Source organism: Ursus maritimus, unplaced genomic scaffold (genome assembly GCF_017311325.1).
Source record: "Ursus maritimus isolate PB19 unplaced genomic scaffold, ASM1731132v1 scaffold_14, whole genome shotgun sequence".
Classification (NCBI taxonomy): domain Eukaryota; kingdom Metazoa; phylum Chordata; class Mammalia; order Carnivora; family Ursidae; genus Ursus; species Ursus maritimus.
In genome coordinates this window covers 52627545-52644256 of record NW_024423786.1, presented here as the reverse complement: position 1 = coordinate 52644256, position 16712 = coordinate 52627545, and the positions used below count along the sequence as shown (strand labels likewise).

Sequence of the window (16712 nt, the reverse complement as noted above, 5' to 3'; positions counted from 1 at the left end):
GCCCCCCTGTGTGGCGAGAGCTCGCCCCCGCAGCTGCAGCTGGGTTTCTTAGCAGTCTGCTGCTACCATCCTCCTGTCACTCATCAGGGGCTCAAGGTCTCCCCCATGATGAACTGGCCTTTTAGTCTTTGCTTGCAACTAGGTATGTATAACTTTTTTGGACGGAAACCTAATTCAGGACTCACTTTCTGAGTAACCTCAGGCAAAGTCTCCCTATTTCCTTTTAAAGATTTTTACTTATTTGTCAGAGAGAGAGAGAGAGAGAGGGAGAGAGCACAAGCAGGGGGAGCAGCAGAGAAGCAGATGCCCCGCTGAGCAGAGAGCCCGATGCGGGACTCGATCCCAGGACCCTGGGATCATGACCTGAGCTGAAGGCAGACGCTTCGCCGACTGAGCCACCCACGTGTCCCGCTGTCTCGTTTTAGAAATTGAAAGCAAAATTATCAAGGAAGAATGCACCGAAGAGAATGTGACCTTTCACTTCAAAGCCAAAGGGGACACGATGGAGATTGGGTGTTCCACCATTGAGGAATCTGAATCCAGAGGTACGGACGTGCTCCTGGGAATCAAGGAGGGTGGTTACGGTACATTCAATCACACACATTTTTCAGTCAATTCGTAGGTGCCAAGACTCGTGAGGGGATCAGTGAGGTGAGGTCCGTGTCCTCAGGGAGTTTCCCATCAGCTGGGGAAGTCAGATATTAAATGAATAGATACTCTCCCAATAATGCAGCAAGACCTTCACTGCCCAGTAAAGCGGCCACTGGCCCCCTTTTGTCATTGACCACTTGAAACGTGGCCAGGCTGTGAGTGTAAAAATATACACCGGATTCCAAAGGCTTGGTACAAAAAATGAAAGATGGAAAAATCTCATTCACACTTTTTATATTGATTATAGGTTGAAATGATAATAGTTTGCATGTATTGAATTAATATATCATGAAAATCGATTTTTACCTGTTTTTGATTTTTCTAAAAATGCGGCTACTAGAAAATTCAAAATTACCTGGGTTCATGTGCTATTGGTAGTGGCCGGTGCTAGTCTGCATCGGGGTTGGCGAACTTGTCCTGTGGAGGGCGGGTTAGTACTTACGTTAGGCATTGAGGTGCAAAGGGATTCCTGTGTGAATGGGTGTGGCCGTGTTGCAGTAACACTTTTATTTATACAAAAGAGGCAATGGCCCGATTGGCCTGTGGGCCACTGTTGGCCATTCCCCAATCTACCTGAGGTCTGGAGGGCTCAGAGAGCAGGCCTGGGACATCCCTGAAGACCACCAACGTTGAAAGGGGAAGCCCACCAAAAAGATGGAGCAAGAAGGGGAGGCTAATAACCATTAATTATTTCCCACTGCTCAGTTTGTCCCTTAAAAATACAAATTCAAATTTATTTTTAAATGTAGCCAGCATTTCTCCAGGTGGTGGCAACTCAGGATTTTTTTTTTTTTAATGGTTCCTGCGAGGGCCACCAATCTACAAGTCCATGGTTGCACTGGCGTTGCAATCCTCAGAGCAGGCCAGCAGAGGTAGAGAGATGCGTGGGATGTTAAAGCGTGTATGTGTGTGTACATGTTGGGTCGTCTATAATGACTACTAAGCAAATGATTCCTTTTTTTTTTTTTTTTTTTTTTTTTGCCTTTGGGGGAAATCCTAGGGACCACTGGAGTGGCTTTTGTCTCCTTTTCGGGGATGGAGTCTCTTTTAGATGACAGCTTCTTCCAAGACCCTCAGACCCCTTTGGCCAACTCCCAGAGGAAGTTGAAGTCTCGCGTCGTACAGGGCATCATGACTGGGGTGAAGAAAGCTGGCTTCTCTGAACCAGTCATTTACACACTGGAGAACATTGAGGTTTGTGAAGAGGTCCCTGCTGAGCCCCCATCTACCTATTGAGAATGCCCCATTCCCCAGCGGGCTTAACTTTCATTTCTGAGAGGGACCCCCGAAGGCAGCAAGCTCCCACAGTCTCTTGCAACTCAAGTCAATGCCCAAAATCCACCTCCGGAGGAGGGGGCTCTCCTATTTCTACGTGTTATTCTTTCATCCATCACTGGGCAAGATTGGGCTCAGATTAAGTGATGTTGATGCAGGAACATTTATAGGGATGGTATGTACATTGGCTATGACCAAGGCAGTGCCAGAAGCAGGTCTGGCATCTGAGACCTTTCTCTCCCTCCTTGCACGCTGAAATACCGCAGTTCCTTCCCTAGCATACCTCCATCTTCTTGCCCCAAATGACTCTTGAAGTTGGTTGTACTGAATCCATTGGAAAGAGAGTCTCAGGTGACCAGAGCTTTTCTGTTTTCAGCCAAAGCAGGAATTTGAGAGACCTATCTGCGTTTCCTGGGACACCGATGCAGAGGGTGGTAGGTGGATGCCCTCTGGCTGTGTGGTCCTTGAAGCTTCTGTGACGCACACCGTCTGCAGCTGTTACCAAATGATGAACCTGGCCATCATCATGGCTTCTGGGGAGCTCACGGTCAGTACGGATTCTCTGTGTTCTGGCTCCCCAGACTCAAGGGGAAACTATTGAGTACACATCCATGGTGTGTCTCTCGTGGCCTTGGGTGTTGCGGGAGGGAGTCGAGGGGGACAGAGCACCTCTGCCCTTGGAGAATTCAGGGTCTGGCTGAGAAGCCATGACGTTCACATATAAAATGAGAAATGCCCCTGAGCTGATGTTGGGATAATTATAATCACAGATCCCATTGCCAGAGCACCTACTGTGTTGGACCCTTTATTAAGTGTTTTCAGGCCCTTGTACAGGATGGGGGCTGAGGCTCCGTAGCCCACCTACTTGGGAAACTCGAGGCGAGACTCGAACCCAGGACAGTCTAGCTCCAGAGGTCTCTTCCCACAAAACCATGTGCGAGAAGTAGTGCTATGGGCGTTGCTGAGAGCCAGCAAGCAATCAGGGAGGGGATGGGCTGTGAAGTGAGCCTTGATGAGCGGGTGGATTCAGTGGAGAGGAAAGACATACAGAACACGAATTACATTTCCGGCACAGCTGTGGGCACTCTAAGGATTTTCATTGAATCCTCCTGCGACAAACTTACAGGGTCGTTACTGTTAGTATCCTCTTTTAACAGATGAGGAAACCGAGGTACAGAGCAGGTAAGTGTCTTCTTGGCCAAACTCATAAACTGGGAACTGGCAGAACTCTAGTCCGTTCTCTTAGCCACCACATCACAAAATCATAGGCAGTAGCTGGTGAGACGGTACCTTGGCACATCTTTAATACCCAGAAGGAACTCAAAAATTTAAAAGGAATTGTGAATAAAAATAACTGTGACTAGGGGAAGGACTCGGCTTGCCATTTCCGCTCTCAGAAGGTGGGGCACCTCTGAACACCTGTGTAGCAGCCCTGGTTCGAGGCAGGAAACGGTAACCACTCCAGGTATTTCACACAGGGAATGGGATGCTCACAAAATCACGGGAAGGGATGGAGGAGTGGAAGTCAGGGACTGCCACTTGGGGTCTGGCTTCAAGATCACCCCTCTGCAGCTGTAATCCAGAGGTCGGAAATTGCTGCTGTCAGATCACCCCACATCCATGCGATCGAGGAAGGGACAGCTGGAATGTGGGGCCCGGCCATAGCTTGCTCCTGTCTGCAGAAAGCTGGTATCTGCCTCCATTCTGCCTTCCAAAACTTCTGTGCATATATCTCACTGGAGAACCTAAATGATGTCCAGGACCCAAGCCCCAGAGGATTCTGGGCAATGTAGTTTATAGACATCCTGCTCTAGTATAGCATGAGATGGGGCACAGGACAGGGGTGGGAATGGGTGCTGATGGATTCCAAAGGATGATGATGGACAAGATCTAGTTCACTCCGAGTGTCAGAGGGAGAAAAGGTCCCCGAGGCCTTTCTGCCCCAGTCAGGAGTCTGGATAATTCTTTTTTCCTCCTAGAGGGACGTCGGTCCCACTCTGAGCGGTGTATCTCCTTCCTGACAGAGGGATTTCTCCTTGTACATCATTAGCCACGTGGGCATGATCACCTCCCTGGTGTGTCTCGTCTTGGCCATTGCCACCTTCCTGCTGTGTCGTGCCATTCGCAACCAGAACACCTACCTCCACCTGAACCTCTGTATCTGCCTCTTCTTGGCCAAGACTCTCTTCATCGTCGGTATAGACAAGACGGACAACCAGGTCCCGTATCCCTTAGACTGTGTCCTCACTCTGCCCCCCCATCTCTGCATCTGCCCCTGCTCATCCTACCCAACAACGTCTATGCTAGTTCCCACCTCAGGACCTTTGCATGTGCTGTGCCCTCTTTTGATAATACTTGTTCCCAGTTCTTCACCTGGTTGACTCCTTCTTGTGATAAGTCTCGGTTTAAAATCATTTCCCTGCTCCTGTTATATATCGCGGTGGTCCCTCCTATTACTGTTTAAACCATTGGTTCTTATTTTGGAGGATTCTGCCCCCTAGAGGACCCTCGGTGGTATCTAGGGACAGTATTGGTGGGCTGGCATCTGGTGGAGACTAAGGATGCTGCCAAACACCGTACAGTACACAGGACAGCCCCCATGACAGAAAATAATCTGGCAGTAGTGTTACTAATGCCAATAATGTTACAGCTGAGAAACTCTATCCCTTACCAGTCTTTTTTGCTTTCTTTCCCTGCATTTATTTGAAATCATATTGATTACTTGTTGTTTTACTTGTTGTGTATCTACCTCCCCTCCCCCACTAGACTATGAGCCCCATGAGAGCAAGGACTTTGGCCAATTTACCCCTTATAACTACACCAGAAACATAGTAGGCTCTCAGGATTTTTCCAGAAGGAGCATTAGTGACATTTTAGCTGTCCCTCACTGTGGAATGTTTAGCTTCCCAGAGCTCAATGCTGGTAGCACATGTCACTCCCACCGTTTGACCCGGAGTGAGCACACTTTTTCTGTAAAGAGGCAGTTATCAATATTTTCAGCTTTGCAGATCCTGGGGTCTCTGTCGCAACCACTCAACTTTGCTGTTTTAGCATGAAAACAGCCATAGAAAATATAAAAATGGATGTGGCCGTGTGCCAGTGACACATTATTTACAAAACAGCCCGCCCGCCCGATGGCTACAGTTTGCGGACACCCCCCCCCATAGCTTCAAACACCCTCTGAGGTAGGGTGATCGACTCCCCGTTCTTTTCAAAACTCTCCCAGTTTTAACTCTGAAAGTCACATGTCCTGGGAAACACCGGTCCCAGGCAAACCAGGACCATTGGTCCCCCTACCAGAGGGATGATAGCACCTGTAGGGAAGAATATCTCTCTAAAGGTCTGTGGAATGAATGAATGGGCTGTGGTTGGGGAATTCCAATCAAAGTGTACCCTCACTATTGTCTGAACCTGCTTCTGGGGCGGGGGTGGGGGCAGGGTAGTGGGAGGATCCTGAGTGTGCATGCTTCTCCTCTCCAGATGGGCTGCGCCATCATTGCAGGCTTCCTGCACTACCTTTTCCTTGCCTGTTTCTTCTGGATGCTGGTAGAGGCTGTGATGCTCTTCCTTATGGTCAGGAACCTGAAAGTGGTGAATTACTTCAGCTCTCGCAACATCAAGATGTGGTACCTCTGTGCCTTTGGCTACGGGCTCCCAGTGCTGGTGGTGGCTGTCTCTGCCAGTGTGCAACCTAAAGGTTATGGGATGCACAATCGGTAAGTGATACCCTTCTGTCTCCCTGAAGGGCCTGCTGCCAGGGTTCATGATGGTGTTTACATAAACAACAAAAAGAGCAAAAACAGTAGTGGTAATTGCATCTACCATCTATCGAGCTCTTTATGTTTTGTTGGTCTCAGGGCTGCCATGTACAGTAGCACAGGTTGTGCACTGCACAAATACAGGAGCCATGGTTTGCGCTATAGTATAGATGAATGGTGGTGCTGTAAACCATGAATTTGGTTGTAATTTTTTAAATCATGGATTCTGGAACCAGCCTGCTTGGGTTCGAATCCTCACTCCACCACCTTCTAGCTGTGCTACCTTGGGCAAGTTAGTTAACCTCTATATGCTTCCATTTCCTCATCCATGCAACAGGGGCTGACAGCAATGCCTACATCATAGTTATGAGGGTTAAATGAGTTATTATCTGAAAAACATTTAGAATAGTGTCTGGCACCACATGGTAAAGCATTATACATACCATCATCATCATTACCATTGTCTATTTTAAAGCAAGTTTTATCACATGGTTCCATGTGGGAGGATTTTGGGTAGTATGTTGGTGAATATAATTTTAAAATATTTTTGTATTTATCTTCTAAGACATTAGGAAAAAATTGCCAGCATACCAACTAAACTCATGATATCATAGACATGATTCCATTGTATAAGTAAAAAAAAAGGTGAGTCAACTCTGTAAATGACAGCCCAAGCAGTATGTGGCTAGGGCAGAGATTGGAACTCACTGCATCATGTCGTGTAATTCTACCATCCTTGAGATAGTGGTGCTGTTCTAATTTACAGATGAGGATAGCCAGGCTTTTTTGCCATTGCAGTGAGAAAGGGGTTGTGTGAGGACATGAATCTGGCCCTTTCCAATCCCAGGGCCCGTGCTCATCACTCTGTGTTAGGAGCACTACTGAGCTGTGGTTAGGGTACTAAATATCCAGGCTTTCTGCCTGACTGCTACTGATGGTTTATATTTCAGGTGAGGTCATGAGATAAGAGGTGAGGGGAAGGAATCCATAGTTAAGTGAGCATTCATCGAACCTAAATCCTGCAAGCTTTACAAATGTGTATTATCTCTGGTATTTCTCAAGAGAAATCCTCTGTGTGAGGGCTACGAGTCTCCATTGTGTACTGTGTGAATAGCGTCCCCTGGGTTTGTGCAGTGTACAACCTGTGCTGCTGCACATGGTGATACATAAAGTAACAGCTTGATAAATGGTACTTCAGAGGAAACTGGGGCTCAGCACAGTTGCAGAACTTGCCCTGGGCCACATAGCTAGGAAGTGTCCAAACTGAATTCAGATCTGTCTTGTCAGGAGGTGGTGGTGACAATGCAAGGCCACCATGATGAAGTGTCTGATGTTGGTGTAGGTAATATAAGTACTGACACAGGCAAGAGAAGGATGATAGCATGGGGGAGTGGGAAAGTTCATGGAAGGCTTCCTGGAGGAAGTAGAATTTGAACAATTTTTGAAAGCTCTCCTGAAATGTACATAGGCAAAGAGGAAAGGGGGTGGCAACATAAGTGAGGGCAATAGCTCCCCAAAGGAGGGCTCAAGGTGTGGTTGGAGAACAGATGGATTGGGCTGAAAGAAGGGGAAACTGGGGCAGGGGCATGGAATTTGGAGAATACCTTCCAGGTGGTGAGAACGACAGAAAGTTTTGGAAGAGAGGAGTAGTATTGACAAGGATTTGAGATGGCCTTGGGAAGAAGCACTAGGTGTGGGGAAGAGAAAGAGCAAATACGGGGTGCATTTCTGAGCAGGTGTGGCTGCAGGTAATAGGCTCCATCCCAGTGGGTGCCTCTGGGAAACTGCGGAGGACATGTACCTCTGATGTCCCACCCACGGGGCATATTTGTCCGCCATCTCCCTCCCAGCAGCCATTGGTTGAGGGTTGCTCCTGGAGAACTAATTCTCAGAGCTTTCAGTCTGATGCCTCCAGCCAGAGATGCAGAAGCTGATAAGGGAATTGGCCAGTGTTCACTGAGGTGGTTGTTCCTGAAAGAGCAGGGACGGCATTTTCTATGCACTTTACAGCTTTTACTCCGTGGGGACTCACGTTCCAGGGAGAGAACGCCTGCTTGGCCAAACTTGATTATTTTCCTTCTCTTGTCGGGGGAGGCACACTTTTGCTAAAGGAACCTTGGGCTGTTACTGAACATGGTGGAATGGTTATCCAACGGTGAAACTAACAAATTACTAGAGACATGATGGAAAGAGGCAACGAATTCTCTCTTCCTTCTCTCCTTCCATTCGTCCCTCCTTTTCTCCCTTCATTTCTTTAAAAAAATAATTATGGAATGCCTCATCCATGCCAGGCTTTGCACTGAGTGCTGGGTATTCAGAGATGAACCAAAGCGCAAGGTCCGAATTCTCACACAGCTCATAGTCTTGTAGGGAGAGAAGGACAATCTGCAAGGAAACTAACACCACCATGATTTATGATACCAATAGATGCCATAATAAAGAGAAGCAGCAAGTTCTGCTAGAGACAGACCAGGGGTAGGGATGGTCAGAAGTGGCTTTTCAGAGGAGGTGACATTTGAACTGAGATTTGAAGGAACAGGTGTCCCAGTGAAGAGGTCTGAATAGAGGGGAAGGGGTTACAGAGGTTATGAATTGAGGACGAGCTCTACGCAGGGCACCAAGTGAATACTTCAGGAATATTTACCCAGGAAGAAGGTCTGAAAGAAGACTTGCTGTGGCCCAAAGAAAACTGAGCTGTAACCTGTCCCATCATGAGAATTTTCATCTCAGGGTCAGCTCCCTATACTCTCCTCCATTAGTGCATTTGTTGGGGTATGAGGAATTGTAGGGTCAAGACTGAGACAAGCGCGGACTCCTGTTTCTCTCCACAGCTGCTGGCTGAATCTAGAGGCAGGGTTCATCTGGAGTTTCCTGGGGCCAGTCTGCACCATCATCATGGTAAGCAAATTGTTGGCACAGTGTTCCAGGGCAGGAACAAGGAGACCCCGGGGGGACTGGGAAGTGCCAGTGGAAGTGGCAGAGCCGAGGTCACTTATTCCTCTCAAACGTTTTCCTTTCTGATTCCCGGTTCTTGAGATTTCCAAATTAGAGTGTAATTGCTTTGACTTGTGATTTTTTTTTCTCTGCCAACATGCAAATCCCCTGGAAGGGACCACAAACTTATCTGTCCTTTGTGTTTCAGTAGGAATGGGTCTATTGATGGCTTCTGAGGATAGACATTGAATGAGAAAAAAGGCAGAAAGAAATTAAGAGTATTTGGTGGTCACGGAGGAGAAGAAAACAGTGGGATGGAAGCAAAGGGAAGTCTCATATTTTTGGTTTTTTTTTTTTCAGCTTTATTGAGGTGTAAATGACAAATAAAACTGTATATACTTAGGGTGTGCAGCTCGATGTTTTGACTTCTGTATACATCATGAAATAATCACAGTCAGCTAATGACCATATCCATCACCTCACCTAGTTACTGGTTTTCTTTCTTTTCTTTTTCTTTCTTTCTTTCTTTCTTTCTTTCTTTCTTTCTTTCTTTCTTTCTTTCTTTCTTTCTTTCTTTCTTTCTTTTTTTGTGGTGAGATTACTTAAGACCTACCCTTTTAACAAATTTCAGGTATGCAAGTCAGTATTGTTAACTATAGTCACCACACCGTACATGAGATCTCTAGAACTTACCTTGTGTAACTGACACTTTGTAATCTTGGACCAACGTCTTCCCCATCCACTCCCCCAGCCCCAGCACCCACTGTTCTGCTCTCTGGGAACCTGGGGGTGTTGTTCACCATGTCCTTGCCTTCTTATCTCCAGCCCAGATTCAACAGTCCTGCAAGATGATGTTTCTTCTGACTCTCACTCATGGTGGCTCTTTTCCTTGTGTCACTTGTAATTGTTAATTGTGAGCTCCTATCTTGAGATTGTGTTCCTCCAGAGGGGTTTTGCTCTGACTTCTGTAAGACTTGGGGGGGGGGCATGTATTAGTTTCCTAGGCTGCCGTAACAAAGTAGCACAAACGGGGTGGCTTAGAACAACCGAATTTTATCATCTCACAGCTCTGGAGGCTAGAAGTATAAAATCGAGGGGTCAGCAGGGCCATGTCCCCTCTGAGGGCGCAAGGGAAGGATCCATTCCAGTTTTCTATCCAAGAAGACTGGTAACCTCAGGAGTTTCTTGGCTTGCAGATGTTTGGCTTCTCTCTGTGCACGACTCCCCCTGTGTCCAACTTTCCCTGCTTTATAAGGTCATGTGGGATTAGGGCCCGGCCTATGACCTCGTTTTAATTTGATCACCTCTGGTAAAGACCCTAACCCCAAATAAGATCACATTCGAGGTCCTGGGGGTTAAGTAGTAAGGAGGGCACGTATTGCATGGTGCACTGGGTGTTATACGCAACTAATGAATCATTGAACTTTACATCAGAAATCAGGGATGTACTGTATGTGACTAACATAATATAATAAAAAAATATTATTATAATAAAAAAAAGTTTCAATATTTCAACCCAAGCAGGGCACCAATCTTGATTCTAACTTTCCATAGGTATCCAGTGGGAATAAGTGGTGATCACCAAATGAGAACCAGCAAAGGCCATTTATTGCTATAGTGAGGGAATCAGCCACCATCGCTTGGATTTTTCAGACTCAAAAGCAGGCAGAAGAGTGGGAAAGCTTTATAGGGGTAAAAAAGGAAAGGCTTCGGGGACCCTATAGCAGGCTAACTCAAAGCAGGACATCCTACGAGAATGCTTAGGGGAGCGCATTGGCTTTTTCCTTCTGGTCCCAAGTTGGAAGTGAGGCCGGAAATTAGGGAGGCTGTCAGTTACCATTCAAGAGCTGGTTGTTTAGGGTCAACTGCTTCCTGGAGTGGTTACTGCAGACTATGGGTCTTTTACAGGGAGTCTGGCCATTGTCCATTTGTATATCCAACCTCTAAGTCTTTTCTACTTGACTTTGTAGGTCAATTCCATCCTCCTGACTTGGACGTTGTGCGTCCTGAGGCAGAAGCTTTCCAGCGTCAATGCCGAAGTCTCAACGCTCAAAGACACCAGGTGCAGACCCCCCTTCCTTTTCTCTCCTTTTCCAGTCTCCTTCATTCTTCCCACAAACATTCACTGAGTACCTTTCATATGCCTGGTCCTGTGCCCAGGACAGAAACACACAGTGTCTAGATCTGGGATCTCAAATGCCAGGTCTGCCACTTATAAGCTGTGTGACCTCAGGCAAGTTACATAACCTCTCTGAAACTTGTTTCCTCATCTGTACGCTAGGGATACTAACATTGCGCACTTTATCTGGCTTATGAAGCAGTAACACAGTTACTAGGAAGACCGTTTCCTATATTGAACCTATTAATACATTTTCTAACTCATCTACTGTGTATAACAATATGTGTGTATTTACAAAAACAGAATCATGCCATCTCCTTTATTTTTATAACCATTTTTCTCTTAATAATGTCATGAATATTTTTCAATTTATCTAGACCATTCTATTACAATATTTTTTTTTTTTGTAGAACATTTCATTGTAAGAATGCAGCACAACTTACTTAAATCATGCCTTATTCATGGACATTCAAGTTGTTTCTGATTTTTGGGGGCAGGGAGGGCTATTATAAGCAATGCAGTCTTGAATACCCTTGTAGATAGATCTTTTTCCACATCTGTGGTTATTGAATCATAACAGTAGGCATGAAACTGTCGGAGTCAAATGGCAGGTTGGATTGTTACACTTTTAGTATATATTGCAAATTATTTTCCAGAAAACTTTTTTCCATTTGCAAGAGTGCTTTTTTACCCACAGCTTTGCCAATACTGGGATTTATCATTTTTGTTGTGTCATTTTGCTGATTTAATAGGTGAAAGATACTATCTTATTATTTTAGTTTTGTATATATTATTTTATCTTACAGATGTGGGACATTTTCATACTTTTATAGGCCATTTGTGTTTCTTAACTTCAGCACTCAACTAATCTTTTTTTGAAAAAAGATTTTATTTATTTGAGAGAGAGAGAGAGAGCACAAGTGGTGGGGGAGGGGTAGAGGGAGAGAAAGAAGCAGACTCCCTGCTGAGCAGGGAGCCTGATGAGGAAGGCTCAATCCCAGCACCCGAAGATCATGACCTGAGCCAAAGGCAGCCACTTAACCGATTGAGCCACCCAGGCGCCCCTCAAATAATCTTCATTTTAAGAACCTACCAGACATTGTCTAGGTTTTACTGTCAGGAACCATATGATGTCCTTTTCTTGTTTTCCTTTCGGTATCCAATCCCTCATCCATCCTAAATAATTTTTCCTAAAAATTATTTTTAAAAAGTTGATGCAAAAAAGTATAAAACAAACTTAACACATGCCATGGTAAGAAAAATTAAGCAGCGATAAGGGAACACATGGACAGTAATTTCTTCTCACTTCTCTGAGCCCCAGGTCCCCAGATCTCTCCCACCTTAAGCAACAGTTATCACTTGAATTGAGCTTCCTTCCAGAATATTCTTTTTTTTTTTTTTTTATATTATGTTAGTCACCATACAGTACATCCCCGGTTTCCGATGTAAGGCTCGATGATTCATTAGTTGTGTATAACACCAAGTGCACCATGCAATACGTGCCCTCCTTACTACCCATCACCAGCCTATCCCATTCCCCCACCCCCCTCCCCTCTGTAGCCCTCAGTTTGTTTCTCATAGTCCATAGTCTCTCATGTTTCATTCCCCCTTCTGATTACCCCCCCTTTCTTTATCCCTTTCTTCCCCTACTGATCATTCTAGTTCTTATGTTCCATAGATGAGAGAAATCATATGATAGTTGTCTTTCTCTGCTTGACTTATTTCACTTAGCATTATCTCCTCCAGTGCCGTCCATGTTGTAGCAAATGTTGAGAACTCGTTCTTTCTGATAGCTGAGTAATATTCCATTGTATATATGGACCACAACTTCTTAATCCAGTCATCTGTTGAAGGGCATCTTGGCTCCTTCCACGATTTAGCTATTGTGGACATTGCTGCTATGAACATTGGGGTGCATATGGCCCTTCTCTTCACTACGTCTGTATCTTTGGGGTAAACACCCAGTAGTGCAATGGCTGGGTCATAGGGTAGCTCAATTTTTAACTTTTTAAGGGACCTCCACACTGTTTTCCAGAGTGGCTGTACCAACTTGCATTCCCACCAACAATGTAGGAGGGATCCCCTTTCTCCACATCCCCTCCAACAATTGTTGTTTCTTGCCTTGGCTATTTTTGCCATTCTAACCTTCCAGAATATTCTATACCTACACATCCACCTTCTATTACATAAGTGATAGGATACTATACATATCATTCTGAACTTTGGTTTTTTTCCGCATAATACATAACTGGTTTCATATCAATACTTATGGTTAAAAACAAGTAACAAAAATGTTTTTGCGTCAGACACTGTTGTAAGCACCTTAGAGCTTTGTTATCTCATTTAATCTGTAAAACAAGTAATAGCACCCTGTAGGAATTGTATTATTGTCCCTGTATCGATTTGAGGAAACTGAGGTACAGTTTCCCCTGGGGTTGTTTTAGTTGGGGATGATGGGGAATGAATGCTCAATAGGTATGGGTTTTTTTTGCAGGGGGGTGATAAAAATGTCTTAGAACCAGGTGGTGATGATGTTTGTACAGCATCATGAATGTGCCAAATGCCACGGAATTGCACACTTGAAATGCTTAAAATGCTGAGTTTTATATTATGTGAGTTTCTCTTCAATTAAAGAAAATGTCCTTGGGGCACCTGGGTGGCACAGCGGTTGAGCGTCTGCCTTCGGCTCAGGGTGTGATCCCGGCATTGTGGGATCGAGCCCCACATCAGGCTCCTCCGTTATGAGCCTGCTTCTTCCTCTCCCATTCCCCCTGCTTGTGTTCCCTCTCTCGCTGGCTGTCTCTATCCCTGTCGAATAAATAAATAAAATCTTTAAAAAAAAAGTCCTTGTATTTCATACTATGACATTCCCATTCATTTAACGTGTCCTCAGTTCTTGACCTGCGGGTCCTTTGAGCCTTTTCATCACTATGAACACTATGACATTAAATATGTGTGTCCGCACATCCTTGTGCCATGTGTATCTGTAGGCCAACTGCCTTTTATTTATTTATTATTATTATTTTTAAAGATTTTATTTATTTATTTGACAGAGAGAGACAGCGAGAGAGGGAACACAAGCAGGGGGAGTGGGAGAGGGAGAAGCAGGCTTCCCGCTGAGCAGGGAGCCCGACGTGGGGCTCGATCCCAGGACTCTGGGATCATGACCTGAGCTGAAGGCAGGCGCTTAATGACTGAGCCACCCAGGCGCCCCCCAACTGCCTTTTAAATGCCAACAGGACTCGATTTCCCTGCCTCTGGGCTTGGAGACTCCACTGCACGTTTATTCCTACTCAGGTGGCAGGTGACATGGTGGCACCCTCAGACTTTGTGGTGGGAGAACAGTCCACAAGGACGGCGGCCTCTGCCTCTGGCCACTACCCAGAACTTTATCCTCTAAATCTTCTCCCCTAGGTTACTGACATTCAAGGCCTTTGCCCAGCTCTTCATCTTGGGGTGCTCCTGGGTGTTGGGCGTTTTCCAGATTGGACCCATGGCTGGTATCATGGCCTACCTGTTCACTATCATCAACAGCCTGCAGGGGACCTTCCTCTTCATCATTCACTGTCTGCTCAACCGCCAGGTACACAGCTGTTGCCCTTCCCAGTCTCATTCTTCCGGGGAGCATGCCTGTGTCGGCCCACATCCCTGCATCTGGGAATAATTCACCTCCCTGTGATGCGTCTCTTCCCCCAGGTACGGGAAGAATACAGGAGATGGATTACCAGGAAGATCAAACCCAGCTCCGAGTCCCAGACTTCAGGGATGTTACTGTCCTCTGTCCCCTCCACTTCTAAAACGGTGAGACCCTCTGTGTTTTATGTGGCTTCTGTTCAAATGGAACCACTACTTCTTAGCGATACCAGACACCACTGGGTACTGAGTACCTACTGAGAGCTAAGTGTGTCCATGTCTATTAGCACATTTGATAAAGTGTGGTGTTCAGGAGTTGGGGGTCAGGAGCCAGGCTTCCTGGGCTGAAGTCCCAGCTTTGCCCCTTAGTAGCTGTGTGAACGAAACAAGATAAAATCATGACTCATACAGATATAACATAAGCATACATTAAGGATTTTATTCTGCTCATTAGTCAGTGAGGGAGTAAGGTGGCTATTAAACTGGCTCAAGAGACAATGCACAGAACAGACATATATATATATTATGTAATATATATTATGTATTATGTAACACGTATCGTATATATCTCATATTGTGCACATTATATACAAATTATATAATGTTTTATATGTTTCGTATAAATTATATATAGTATATAATATATGTATTATGTAATACATACATATGTCTGTACTTTGCATTCTTTTCTGAGCCAGTTATAATATCTGCCAGGTTCTCTGGTTGATAATTATATATATATATATATACATATATGTATATATATGTATATATATATATACATACACACACACATATATATAAATATATATGAGACTATATGTATATAGACATATGTATATATTGTATATGTATATATACAATATATGTATATGTATATATACAATATATACATATAATTATAAAGCTATATATTATATATTTTACAAATACACAATACATAAAATTTCATATTATGTATTTAAAAATGAATTAAAAATATATTAACATATAAATTATATGAATTATATTACACATATATAATTTCAGAAACATTGAAATGAATGTGCAAACAGAGACAACACTCCTTTTCTTCCACATAATTCCACATAATTTTGCATTGCTATCATCACTATTTAAAATTTACAGAATTATATTTAAATTCAATTAGCCAGGTTATAGTACCTCACTAGTTTTTGATATAATGTTCAATGATTCATTAGTTGAGTATAACACCCAGTGCTTATCACAAATAAATAAATAAATATTAAAAAAATAAAATTTACAAAGTTGTAAAACTTTGCTCTACACATGGCTCTTCCATCCCCCATTAGAATTTTTTATATTTTCAATGATTTATTCCAAACACGAGTAACTAAGATTCAGTGGCTTAATTAAATAGGAAATTATTCTTCCTTTTTTTTTTTTTTTTTTTGCAAGAACAGAAGCTCAGAGTTCGGTGCTGCTGGTATTGGTTCTGTTGCTCAGGGGTGTTACAAAGGATCTAGGTTTTCCCTACTTTTCCATTCCGCTAACAACATGTTGACTTCAACAAACAATTTTCATGGTTGCAAGATGGCTGCCATAGCTCCAGACATCATGACCATGTTGAAGGCAAGAAGAGAAATGGGGCAGAAGTGGCGAACACTTTCTCCCTTTCACAGGAAACAAAAGCTTTCCCAGAACCCCTTGGTCGATTTACCTTTCACTTAGTTGGTCAAAACTATATCATGTGATGACACATAGTTACAAAGGAATTTGACAAAGCAAGTCTTTGGCTTCTTTGCTTCTAGAGTGGAAGCTATCAATGGTGAGGAGGTTGAGAACAGCTTTCAATTTGCCATTAGTGCCTGCCACACTAGAGACCATCACTGTCAACATTTTAATGTTTATCCTTCCGGGGTTTGTTGCCGTATTTCTCTCTCTGTATTTATAAGACCCATGTATTTATAAGTCCTCTAGAATGCTGATTCTAATTCTGATTTCTCTCTCACAGGGTTAAAGCTCTTTCTTACTTTCAAATATGCTATGAAGCAACATTTGGGGAAAGCAGATGCCTACAGGAGCTCACTCTGAAACCTCTTCACAGCCTAATACACAGAAGTAGGATCCTGCCAGCCCCAGAACTCTTTGGAAAACAAGAATTTCTGTTACAGATGATCAGTTCATCTCCCGTGTTCTGCTCTTCGAGTTTCTAGAGTTTTGTGGAAGTAACAGATCCCAGTGCAATGGCATGACCAAGGTTATCTGGCTGCCATTTTGGTTTCTCCTAAGTTCGTTGGTGCGTGGCTGCAAGCAAGCCTCTCCGGCACCTATCATGCACTTGACACAGAGCAGCCCTCAATAAATGATTTGTCATATGA

At 44.3% G+C, this 16712-nt stretch overlaps 1 protein-coding gene across 1 annotated transcript in view; it reads left to right on the top strand.

The window, feature by feature from the left end:
- Positions 1 to 16712, top strand: part of ADGRE1 (adhesion G protein-coupled receptor E1) — a 53682-nt gene extending 36970 nt beyond the window's left edge. The window contains exons 13-22 of the mRNA XM_040629467.1: positions 426 to 545; positions 1652 to 1845; positions 2303 to 2473; positions 3951 to 4145; positions 5407 to 5642; positions 8516 to 8582; positions 10589 to 10680; positions 14152 to 14320; positions 14434 to 14538; positions 16346 to 16712. Coding sequence (XP_040485401.1) covers positions 426 to 545; positions 1652 to 1845; positions 2303 to 2473; positions 3951 to 4145; positions 5407 to 5642; positions 8516 to 8582; positions 10589 to 10680; positions 14152 to 14320; positions 14434 to 14538; positions 16346 to 16351 — 1355 coding nt within the window. The 3' untranslated portion in view covers positions 16352 to 16712. The remainder of the gene's footprint in view (positions 1 to 425; positions 546 to 1651; positions 1846 to 2302; positions 2474 to 3950; positions 4146 to 5406; positions 5643 to 8515; positions 8583 to 10588; positions 10681 to 14151; positions 14321 to 14433; positions 14539 to 16345) is intronic.